The 13,427-nt window shown below is 36.2% G+C and overlaps 1 protein-coding gene across 1 annotated transcript in view; it reads left to right on the top strand.

Annotated features, from left to right (window-relative positions):
• The window catches only part of LOC150101479 (uncharacterized), a 599,391-nt gene that overhangs the window by 415,968 nt on the left and 169,996 nt on the right, over positions 1–13,427 (top strand). Inside the window, exon 8 of the mRNA XM_090400199.1 lies at positions 816–2,272. Within this exon, the coding sequence (XP_090256325.1) occupies positions 816–2,272 (1,457 nt within the window). The remainder of the gene's footprint in view (positions 1–815; positions 2,273–13,427) is intronic.

Genomic DNA, 13,427 nt, shown 5'->3' with positions numbered 1-13,427 from the left:
AATATATTTCTGAAATTTTATAAATTTTTTCTTCATTTATCCTTGAAGAAGCTTCTAATAATGAACTAATTAAATTTGTTAACATTACACTCATAACATTAATACAAATACATACCCAGATTTCACGATGAGTCTTAGGACTCCATGGAGGTGCCCATGCTATAATAATAATAATTTAGTTATAGAATGAATGAAGATTATATAACAGTTTACAGAAACCTTCATGGTCATATGTATATTTTCTAGACAACTTATGGACAAGAGTAAATTATCCATAATGCAAAGCACAGATCCTTATGGGTATGTATAATGCTATGCATTATGGAAAGGATATGTGCTTTGCATTATGGGATACTAAGGCAAGTGATCAGAACTTATACCACCTTGATTATTATGTCAAGCACATATTATTATGGAAAGGATACTAAGGCAAGTGATCAGAACTTATACCACCTTTATCATGAGTTGCCCCAGTCCTGAAAATACTTCAAGTGCAAACTCTGTTTGCTTACACTTGGATAAAGGATTAAATCAAATATATAATTGATAAATACCTCTATAGAAGAGTAGTATTTATATATTATTATAAAAAGTGATAGTAAGTATTATTACTCTATTACAAAAAAAAATCTCCCAGAATGTAGAGTACTTTGATATAAACAAAATTGAAAAAAATAATATGCTTTAAAGAATAGATGCAGTATCTGTTTTGCTAGAACCATATTAGTCCTATATTTGCATGATGTATTTGGTAATGTGCATTTGTTGATTATTGTGCTAAATAGGTTGACAAATATATTTATTTTATTTTTCAGGGTGCATATAAAAGCCAACATGAATTAAGACTGCAGGATTTGGAAGAACTTAAACTAAAGAATCCTACACTAAATATACCATATAATGAATCTGGCATGGAACCAACAGTAGAGTTTAATTCAAATACAAATTCTGATCCAGAAGAAACTTCAAATATGGATAGTGCTTCTGAGGATAATCTTTTTAATGAGCTTGGGATTGTAGGAAAGACAAGAGAAGTGGGTGTTTCTTGTGGTGTTTCTAAAGAAATTATTCAGTATAATGACAAGTGTATCATGGTTGGGTCAACAAGTATAGCTGCACTAAAAGCAGAATATGGTGGGAGCTTTGTCAATTGTGAAATTATTCAAGATGTAGGATACTCAAGTGAAAGCTCAACCCAGCTCTCCAATGATGAAAAGTCTGATTGCCATAGAGTATATAGCTTTAGTCCTGATCACTTAAACTCACCTCGTATACAGGAATATGTAGTAGATCACACACCTTTAGCTGATAAAACTACTAATAAGATTCTTGATGAAGTACATAACATTTCAGATCCTCCATTTGAAGATTGGAAACTCAACTTAGATGATGAGCCATTAGAAACCTTACAACATAAGAGTTCCTTCACTACATCAACATCAAAATTTTATCAGATGACATCTGTAGATTTTGAAAATGGTGAGGAAACTGAAGTTAACAATAATAAAGAGTGTAAAAATGAGCTGTCTGAGCAGCCAATGGAAATTATCAGTTCTTCTAACTCACATCTTACTAAAGAACAAACAAATAACATTCATATGAATCACAATAGTACTTGTGAAGTAAGGAGTAATGATTTCTTATCTCCTTGTGGCAAAAATGAATCAATTTATTTAGATGCAGATAGAGCACAACCATTGTCATCTACACCACTACATTCACATATCTGCCAGTTAGACAAAGTGCTGGATTCTGTTACAGAACAAACTGAAATCTCTGAAAATTTGTATCAGCAAGAACAAGAAAAGAAAGTGCTCAGAGTTGAACGTGTTAAAGAATGGCTAGAGGACTGCCAATCTCTAGACAGTGAACAAGAATTTGGTAGTGAAGGAAGCAAGCAAATAGTTTCCACTGAAGAAAAAGTTGATAGTTCATGTGATGCAAGTGGAGAATATACCAGTAATGAATCTGATAGTGATTTATCAGAGAGTTCTGAAGAGCTAAACAGAAGTGTCGTACTGAATCGGTCTGTAGAGACCGTTGTGCAATTTGGAAATGCTGCAGATAGCAGTATCAGTAATGGTTGGGCAGACAACACTGAACCTTTAATGAATGTTAAAAGAAAAGTTAAGAATTACAAACCAAAAACTAGACCTTGGAGTTTTTGTGAACAGCATCAAGTTCATCCAACACCATCCCAGCGGTCAGTTTCAGAAAGTGCATTAAACACACTTTCAAATAACTTCATTCATCCAAAAATAAAAATCTCAAGGTATGAAATATCAGATTTTATTTTGCTCTAATAAATAATCATTATCTTGTATATTTAATTTTTGCATTGTATACTTCTGAAAGAGACAATACATGTATATATACATTTTACATTTAAAACATATGCTCAAGATTATGATGCTAACTATTGTTTAACATCAACTTTGCCAGGTCAAGACATCGTCTTTTTTTATCCAGCACCTCTTGGATTGCTACCATGAGAGGAAGAATTTGCCTTATAATGTTGAACATTTTAAAGATTTTTGTAATTAACATGAAAAAAAAAAATTTGCTGATAATGTGGGCATGGAATGCTATTGTACAGATGTCAAATGACTAACAAAATAAAGTTTACAATCTTATCTAAAACCATAGTACATATTAAAATACTTATTTCTCTATGAAAAATTTGTATCCAACCAACCACCAAATTATATGTGATTTGCTAATTTAATTATTTGAACCTGAGAATTGCTCCAGAAGTAACCAACTGTCCTGAGGAAAAGTTATTTCTAGCTCCTGTGTTGGCATGTTTGGTTTATATATCAAGAACTCATACACCCACCTCATTCAAACTTTGTATGACAATCACATTTCATTATAGGAACCCATATGGATCCAGATTTTTTTCTCTTGGATAACTTATTTTGATTCCTGTGTAACTTGTCATTCGTCATTCTCGATCAATGTAAATTTTGACTTAAATTTCAAAAACTAATGGACCCCACATTTTACATTACACTCTGTTTGACCTAAGTAAGTGTTTAGATAATATTTAGTTCCAAAATTTTAATTGTTGAGAATTGTTTGGTAAATCACTTAACAATTCTCTCATTTACCATATATCCATGGGAGACAGCTGTTTATTGTGAAGGGAATCACAAGTAATGGTGCTGGCCTTTATTTCTCTTTTTCTCATATTTTATCTTTGTATTCTTCACTCTACTTCTCTTGAATATCCTTTCCTGTTACCCAGACCACTGTTACTAGGACCTATGCTCCCTCACTCTGTTTGTCATGCAGTGTAACCTGCAGGATTCCAGAAAGAAGGAATGCTGTAGCTCCTGCTTCTACAGAACACATAGTGCTAGATGCAGAATCTGCTGTCTGTTGGACACACCTCCCAGGGTCACATGTCTTGCTGTGCTTTCAGTGCAGCATCTGTTGTAGCCAGATGCTGCCATTTCACTTTCAAGCACAGTAATTGCTTGCTTTGATAGTGGGCATTCATGTGTAGCTCCATAATGAATGGGGTGCTCTGCCACTTGCTGATTTAATCTCCCTCTGAGTATGAATCCTGCATCTCCATAGATTTACCATACCCTTCACAAGACCCCAACCATGTTTGGGAACCTTAGAAACATCAAATGATGCCAAAAGTAAGACACATTTCATCATTTCTCATTCTTCATTTGACAGGTTAGCTTGCCAGGATATCCAAAATCAGTTTAGAAAATTTTCATGTAGAAACATTAAAAAAAAAAAAAAAAAAAGAAAGAAACCATTTAGGGCACTCACCTTAGTATTCTTGCAACATCTGTTGAGGGAATACCAATTGCAGTAGCCCACCCCATAAAACCTTAAACTGTTCTCAAGGGGAAGATCTTCTTGATGTGCTGCCAGGCAAGAATTGAAAGATCAAGGAACAGTAGTTATAAGATGAAGCCTTATAATCTGGTTTTAGCCAGCTATGTTAACCACATGTATGACATCCCTAAACCTCAAACTTCCATGATATTTGAAGTGCCCATATGACTACATCTAGAACTCTTTGAGATGTTTTAACTGAATTAGAAATATGGTCAAATTCCAATTGCCTGTCTTTCCACTGCCATCTTTGCCTGATGTAGGTATTAGAAAGCAGGAAACTTAAGACTGAACTGGAAAAAAAAAAAAAGCTTGAATGCATCAATGACAAGGAGAAAAATCCAGACGTTTTCTGAGCTGCCATAGGTGACAGCTCAGAAAATGCCTGGATTTTTCTCCCTGAAAATGAAAAGGTGAAAACAGAACATATATGAGATGAAGCCTAATGCAACAGCATCTATATCCCCCCCCCCTTCCTCCTATTCACTAGACTCTGCAAATTGCATTTTCTTAACCATTTCACTTTCAACATTACACAGACCACAAACCACTTTAGTCAACAGGACCCTTTGGACTCTTTCCAATTTCTCTTCATCCTTTTGGAAACAAGGTGACCAAATATATGCAATTAAACCATAATCTCCTTATATCTACAAGTCAGTGCCCTCCACATCATTGCCAGAAGCATTCCATTCCTCTTCATTTGACAAACCTTCCATAACCCATGTCATAAATGCTGATCTTTTTGCAGTTTAAGGTTTCATGAGGTTGGTTACTTCAATTGGTATTCCATCAAGAGACACCATTAGAATACTAAGGTGGATGTCCTTTTCTTTTTTTTATAATGTTTTTACATGAACATCTTCTAAACTGATTTTGAATTATGAAACCTTCAATACTATCAAAACACAGTCTAATTTCTTGCAAGAAAGATTTCATATCCACTTCCCCTTACCTTTGATAATACCCAGCTCTCTAAACAATAAGATTTCTCTTCTTTTCTTGACTCACTTCAACAGCCTTTCCTAGCACATACACATCTCAGCCACAGCTTTTTCTGACTCTTCCTTAGTCAGTCTTCTGTGGGCCCTTTCCATGAAAACCAGTGGACCAAATCTGTATAATCCACATGAGGCCTGATCTAGGCTTTATGCAATGGAATCAGAACCTCTATTTTTTTAAGTTAAGGTGATCTGCATCAATGCCATAATATGATATGATGTCTTCACAACTTGTGCACTGTGACCTCTGAACTTCAGATCCTTGTCCACCACCATTCCAAGATCTCTTATCTCCTCCAAAATTTCCCTGCTAAGTGTATACTTTGCATCCCATTGTTGCCTACCAAATTTCAGAACCTTACACTTGGCAACGTTGAATTGATAGTTCTATACTTTTGCCCACTCAAACAATTGATTTAAGTCCTCCTATAAGGCCAGAAGAGCTGATTGAGTCTTTGAAACTCTTTCCAGTTTTGCATCATCTGCAAACAATTGTATGTCACCAGTTAAACCTATCCCAATATCATTAATATACAAATTAAATAACAATGGTCCCAAAACAGATCCCCGTGGCATAGCACTAGTGACTTTCCTCTTTTCAGATATTCCCCCCTATACACAACTTAATTATTTATTCCCTCAATGAGTCTAAGGACTCCTTGGAGTCACCCGTAATAATATACCCGTCTGACAGCCAGTCACCTATCCAACTCATTAGTCTGTTATCCAATCCCATCTGTTTCAGTTTATTGACCAACTTGTGATGTAACAATCTATCAAAAGCCTTTACAAAATTTAAGTATACCACTGTATATACATCTCCCAGTACATTCATTATAGTACATAAGGCAATTGATAAAACATGACCTCCCTTTAACAAACCCATGCTGACAAAGACTATCAACTAGGGTCCTAAAACTGATATGACTGTTATTAACCTACTTTTGTATTCTATCTCTCACCAACCTCTCCAATATCTTAACTACAACTCCAGATGTACAGATTGGCCTATAATTTGTTGCCTTAGTCTTAGCACCACTTGCATGAAGAGTAATGATTTTGCCTTTCTTCCACTCCTTTGGGACTTGTACTGTTGCAACACTCTTGTTAAACAGGTAGGCCAAGGCTCGTGCTACTCCTCGGATAGTCTTTTAAGATACATGGTGATATGTTAAGTCCTATTGCCTTATTGCCATCTAGCTTACTTAACTCCTCATATACCTCTTCCTCACTCACCATTAAGTTTTCTCTCATTTCATTCTCTACACTTGAGCTTCTGATTACACACCTGGGATGAAACACCCTGATGAACTGTTCGCTGAATACCTCGACTATGTCCTCTGCAGCAATCACCAATCTCCACCTTTCATCCATTAACATCATCTTAGCATAATCATTCTCCTTTCTATTTACCACATATCAAAAAAACTCACAATTGTTTTTCATCATCATCATCATCATCAAATTCCTGCCATGTACCCTCAAGGGGTGTACAGGATATGACAGTACTACATGAAAAAATTACATCATTACTAACTTCCTATCTACAATTTTCCTCCAAATCAGTCTGTTACATGTCAAGACTCCAACATTATCAGATCTTATATTTCTATCGTCTAAGGCACTTTGTACCGTATCAATCCACCTATATCTTGGTCTTCCTCTGGGTCGTTTTCCTGCCAACCTGGCAGAGAACACTTGTTTTGCTAATCTTTCCTCTCCCATTCTATTTAAGTGACCATACCACCTGAGATTAGCTCTGCGAATGCATTCCTGAATGCTGACAATGTCAAGTTCTTTCCTAATATCCTAATTTTTAATATGATATTGCCATTGATGCCATCTGTTCATGCCTCTAATCTTTCTCAGGACTCTCATATCTGCAGTCTCTAGTCTTTGGTCAAGTGTTTTACTTCTGACCCAGCTCTCAGATCCATAAGTTAAAACTGGTTTGAACACTGTCTTGTATACAGCTAATTTAGTGTTCCGACTAATTTCTCTCTTATTCCATATGAATTTATTCAATTGACTTCCCACCATACCAGCTTTGCTGATTCTGTTGTCTATTTCTATATTTAATTTACCATCTTCAGTAAAATTTGTGCCTAAGTAGCTGAAATGTTTTACTTGTTCCACAGGTTCTCCATTCACAACACAGTTGACATTTTCAATGATTCTGCCTATTTTCATTTTCATTGTCTTTGTCTTTTTATTGCTGACCTTCATACCATATCTATTACAACAGCTATTCAATTTAGTCAGAGAATCTTGCAGACTTGTAGCACATTTCTTTAGAAGTATAACATCATCATCCGCATAAAGCAAAGAGCTGACATTACATCTCCAATTTTGATATCAGGTTTAATACCACTTTCCTTCATAATGTGATCCATATAGATAATGAATAACAGAGGGGACATCCCTGTCTCACACCGGATTTAACATTAAACTCTCTTCCTGTACCTCCTTCTGTCTGCTGACTCACAACTCAAATAAAGACTGAGTATTGCTTGATATAATGCCCCATCGACACCATATAACCGTAGCATATTGAATAGCTTCTCTCTCTTGGCACCTTGTCATATGCCTTTTCCAGGTCGCAAAACTCAAATACAGATCTTTGTTATATTCCCATGCTTTCTCAACTATTTGTCGTAAAGTGAAGATCTGATCCTGACAGCCTCTATTTGGCCTGAATCCAGCTTGTTCTTCACCAAGCTTTTCTTCCACAATTCTTCTCAACCGTTTCTCAAGTATACTTGCATAGATCTTGCCAGGAACACTCAGTAGGGAAATACCTCTGTAATTCTCACATTCAGTTTTATTTCCCTTTTTATATATGGGTACTATGAGAGCTCTACTCAAATCATCGGGAATTCGTCCCTCTGTCCAGGCTTTCTGAACTATGCAGTGCAGCCACTGTAAGACTTTTATACCACCTTACTTCAGCATTTCTGGTCGAATATCATCTACTCCTGCTGCCTTTCCACATTTCAAGCCTTTGATGGCTTTTTCTACTTCAAGTACGGATATGTATTCCTGACTACATGCCTAGTCAGTGTTTTTTATCACTGTGCTGTCATCACTGCTTGTTTCATTTAGCAGTTTTTCAAAGTAATTACTCCATACTTCAAGGATATCTTTTTCTCCCGTTTTCATGTCACCTTTATCATCTCTAACTCCTTTTACAGCACTCTTTCCTCCATTCCTAAGCTTCTTCAACAACCTCCAGAATATTTTGCCACCTTCTTGATATTTATTTTCTATATTCTTGCCGAAGTCCTCCCATGACTTTTGTTTAGCTAGTTTTACACGCTGTTTAGCTTTCTTACATTTGTCTCTGTATTCTGTAAGAGTAAAAGCTGACTTATTTGGGAACTTTTGATATGCTTTCTTCTTTTCCTTCACTGCCTCTTTAACTTCCTGTGTCCACCAGGGAGTTCTGATTTTTTTATCCTTGCACACAACCTCACCACATGCCTCTCTGGCAGAATCAATCAATGTTTTCTTCAGAGTTTGCCACTGAATCTCCAAGGTTTGATTCCTGTTCTCAAACTCTTTCATTTTCTTTTCAATAATCTTTCTGTATTTTAGTCTACAGTTCCCATCTGAGAGCTGCTCAACTTTTATTCGCTTTAAAACTTTCTTACATGTTATTCTTTTCAATATGAAATTCAATTTTATCCTGCTCAAGACTAAATAGTGATCACTTCCAATTTCAAATCCTCTGTACACTCTGGTGTCCTGCACCAGGGAGAAAACATCACTATCAACAATAACATAGTCAATGAGACTTTTCTTATTCCTAGCCTCTTCTCTCCATGTGAATTTGTGCACATTTTTATGTTGGAACATGGTGTTAGTAATAACCAGTCCATGTCCTGAGCAGAAATCCAACAAATATTTGCCATTATTATTAGCTTTGCTCTTTTCTCCAAATTTTCCCAAAATATTTTTGTATGTCTCACAATCATTTCCTACTCTGCTATTTAGATCCCCAACAAGGACCAACTTTTCCTTTTTCATTGTGTCAGTTGCTTTTTCTAAAGCCTTAAAAAATTCCTCCACTTCTACCTTAGTAGAACCTTCTGTGGGACCATAGGCACAAATAAGTCTCATTGTCCAGTTCCCCATTCTCATATTTGCCCACATTACTCTACTTGAGACTGACTGCCATTCAAGAAGATTAGCCTCGTATTTTGTGTTGAATACTATGGCTACTCCTTCTTTTCCTTGATTGTCATTGCCTGAATATAACATTTTATATTGTTTTTCTTGAGCCTGATTTATTAATTTCTGCTCATACTGTACTTTTGTTTTCCTTACCAGCTCTCCTGTTGTCACTCTCCTGGCCTGCTCCTTAGGTCTTCATGCAACTGATTATTACCATTAATCATATTGTTGCTGCATTCAAAGTGCCTTCTTCCAGATTTCATGCTTAATCCCCTCATTCATCCATTTTACATCTACCTTATTCAGCCTTTTGACCTTTGGGATACATTAAGTCATTGATGCTGTTATGTATTTCTTTGTCAGTTTCCAAGTATCATTTATTTCCTTACCACTCAACTCCTCATTCCATGCTATAGCTCTAAGCTGTCTCTTAAGCTTGTTATAAACACCTGCCTTGTACTTCCACCTATGTTCTTACTTCACAGAAGTCTTCATATTGCTAACCACAACCTATGTGATCTCCTACATGATCACTTAGACTAAATGGAGGGAAGTGTGAAACTCCACTCACAATTACATCCTCTGATGAAATGATCATATCCCAAACTCTCAATCCTCACATGCCCTCCTTTACATGCCTTATGTAGTTGTCTCTAGAACTTGAGAAATTCATTTTCCTTATTCCCAAATGCCATCTCTTCATTTCCAGTCTATACTGCCATAATTAAAATCACCCATATAATCACCTTTTCCTTGTTCACTTACCCAAGTTGCTTATATATTTCTTTATCACTTTTCTCCACATTCCTTGGCCTATAGCAACATCCAACTAAATATCTCTTCCTGTCAACCTCCAACTTGCACCACACTGCCTCAAAACCATTGCCATCACTTTCCTCTTTCATATCTACCTTATGTGGACATAATTCCTCTGCTCTCATCATCAATAGCACTCTCCTTCCTTGTTTGTCCTTTCTGTCCTTCCTCATGAAAAACACTATACCCTTCCATTTCTGTTCCCATTAGGATAACATCTTCATTCAACAATGTTTAGTTTCTTTTCCTATGTCTCTTCTATGGCTACTTTTGTTGACAATGTTTTGCAGAACAAGCCATCATTTCTCATCTTTCTTCCAATACCACAATAACAAGAGCAGCCATCACCAGTTACTTATATTACTTGTATCATCTCAGAAAAAAAATTAATTGTAGGAAGACATTAATGCAAGAGTGAGAGAATTTTTTTCTCCTCTTTGAATCATGTGTAATAAATTTAGTTTAATCCTTTATCCAAGTGTGTGCAAACAAAGTTTGCGCCTGAAAGTATCTTGGAGATACCAAGGTATCTCCACTTGGGCCTGGCTCCCACTGAAGAGACTTCAATAAAGGTCGAAACTAGTCTGGGTAGTGGCCCTTCCCTTAATGCATAACATTATACATATCTGCAAGGAGATGTGTTTTGCATTATGGGAGATACAGAGATAGGAGTGTTGGTAGCTTGCTTTTGCAAGGAGTTGCCCAGTGTTGTACCACTTTACCCCAAATCCAAGTCCTGAAGATACTTTCAGGCACAAACTTTGTTTGCACACACTTGGATAAAGGATTAAACTAAATTTATTATATTCTAACCAAGTGAAAAATAAACTTTTGAATCATGTGTAATCTCTAAGAAAGGCCATATAGTTATCTTTCGTATCATAAGAGTTTAAAAGTTATATATATATATAATATAGAATAGTAGAAAGTAACTGAGAGGAGACCTCCACATAGCCTTTAAAGGAATGCGGAGAACCGACCAGGGCTTCTGACCTAATGTCCAATCCTCACCTTCTCGTGGTGTACCCTGTTGGGTATCTACTTTGATACTGAACGAACGAGGATGGGCTGAAAATTTGGGATTTAGCCGACCAAATTGTATTCTTATTGGCTTAAACCAATATAGAAAATGATGGTACAACATGACAAAATTTCATGCCAGCTGGGGCATTGCCCGGTTAAACAAGGCCCCCGTTGCTTTCGGCAGGGAACCAGGGCGAACAGCCAAAAGTCAGCTACTGGAACAAATCTGAAAGCACACACCAACTCAACATCACCAGAGTTAAAGATCGGTACTATCAACATAAGAAGCCTGAATGCAAAGAAATGGAGCTAGCTGAAGAATTAGATAAGTACCAGATTGACATAATAGGGGTGACTGAAATTAAAAAGACAAAACTGGTTAGATCTTTCTGAGCAATAAATACAAAATGTTATATTCAGGAAATGACAATCAAGAAAAAGAAGGAATAGCCATAGTATTCAACACAAAATACGAGGCTAATCTTCTTGAATGACAGGCAGTCTCAAGTAGAGTGATGTGGGCAAATATCAGAATCTGTAATTGGACAATGAGACTTGTGCCTATGGTCCCACAGAAGGTTCTACTAAGGTAGAAGTGGAGGAATTTTTTGATGCTTTAGAAAAAGTAACTGACACAATGAAAAAGGAAAAGTTGGTCCTTGTTGGGAATCTAAATAGCAGAGTAGGAAATGATTGTCAGACATACAAAAATATTTTGGGAAAATTTGGAGAAAAGAGCAAAGCTAATAATAATGGCAAATATCTGTTGGATTTCTGCTCAGGACATGGACTGGTTATTACTAACACCATGTTCCAACATAAAAATATGCACAAATTCACATGGAGAGAACAGGCAAGGAATAATAAAAGCCTCATTGACTATGTTATTGTTGATAGTGATGTTTTCTCCTTGGTGCAGGACACCAGAGTTTACACAGGATTTGAAATTAGCAGCGATCACTATTTAGTCTTGAGCAGGATGAAATTGAATTTCATATTGAAAAGAACAACATGTAAGAAAGTTTTAAAGCGAATAATAGTTCAGCAGCTCTCAGATGGGAACTGTAGACTAAAATACACAAAGATTATTGAAGAAAAAATGAAAGAGTTTGAGAACAGGAATCAAACCTTGGAGATTCAGTGGCAAGCCTTGAAGAAAACCCTGATTGATTCAGCCAGAGAGGTATGTGGTGAGATTGTCTGCAAGGATAGAAAAATCAAAAGTCCATGGTGGAAACAGGAAGTTAAAGAGGCAGTGAAGAAAAAGAAGAACACATATCAAAAGTTCCTGGTTAGCGAATACAGAGACAAATGTAAGAAAGCGAAACACTGTAAAACTAGCTAAACAAAAGTCATGGGAACACTTTGGCAAGAACATAGAAAATAAATATCAAGAAGGTGGTAAGATATTCTGGAGATTGTTGAAGAAGCTTAAAAATAGGGGAAAGAGTGCTGTAAAAGGAGTTAAAGATGATAAAGGTGACATGAAAACAGGAGAAAAAGATATCCTTGAAGTATGGAGTAATTAATTTGAAAACCTGCTAAAAGAAACAAGCAGTGATGATACACAGTGGTAAAAAACACTGACCATGCATGCAGTCAGGAATACATATCCATACTTGAAGTAGAAAAAGCCATCAAATGCTTGAAATGTGGAAAGGCAGCAGGAGTAGATGATATTCGACCAGAAATGCTGAAGTATGGTGGTATAAAAGTCTTACAGTGGCTGCACTGCATAGTTCAGAAAACCTGGACAGAGGAACGAATTCCTGATGATTGGAGTAGAGCTCTAATAGTACCCATATATAAAAAGGGAAATAAAACTGAATGTGAGAATTACAGAGGTATTTCCCTACTGAGTGTTCCTGGCAAGATCTATGCAAGTATACTTGAGAAACGGTTGAGAAGAATTGTGGAAGAAAAGCTTGGTGAAGAACAAGCTGGATTCAGGCCAAATAGAGGCTGTCAGAATCAGATCTTCACTTTACAACAAATAGTTGAAAATCATGGGAATATAATAAAGATCTGTATTTGAGTTTTGCGACCTGGAAAAGGCATATGACAAGGTGCCTAGTGAGAGAAGCTATTCAATATGCTACGGTTATATGGTGTCGATGGGGCATTATATCAAGCAATACTCAGTCTTTATTTGAGTTGTGAGTCAGCAGTCAGAAGGAGGTACAGTAAGAGAGTTTAATGTTAAATCCGGTGTGAAACAGGGATGTCCCCTCTGTTATTCATTATCTATATGGATCACATTATGAAGGAAAGTGGTATTAAATATGATATCAGAATTGGAGATGTTAATGTCAGCTCTTTGCTTTATGCAGACGATGTTATACTTCTAAATAAATCCGCTACAAGTTTGCAAGATTCCCTGACTGAATTGAATAACTGTTGTAATAGATATGGTATGAAGGTCAGCATTAAAAAGACAATGAAAATAATTAGAATTGTTGAAAATGTCAACTGTGTTGTGAATGGGGAACCTCTGGAACAAGTAAAACATTTCAAGTTACTTAGGCACAATTTTTACTGAAGATGGTAAATTAAATA

The sequence above is a fragment of the Typopeltis vanoorti genome, chromosome 11, assembly GCF_054136105.1.
Source record: "Typopeltis vanoorti isolate ZY-2024b chromosome 11, IOZ_Tvanoo_1.0, whole genome shotgun sequence".
NCBI classification, from domain to species: Eukaryota; Metazoa; Arthropoda; class Arachnida; order Uropygi; family Thelyphonidae; genus Typopeltis; species Typopeltis vanoorti.
Note: the sequence above shows the minus strand (reverse complement) of the source record. Positions and strands in the feature narration are given on the sequence as shown.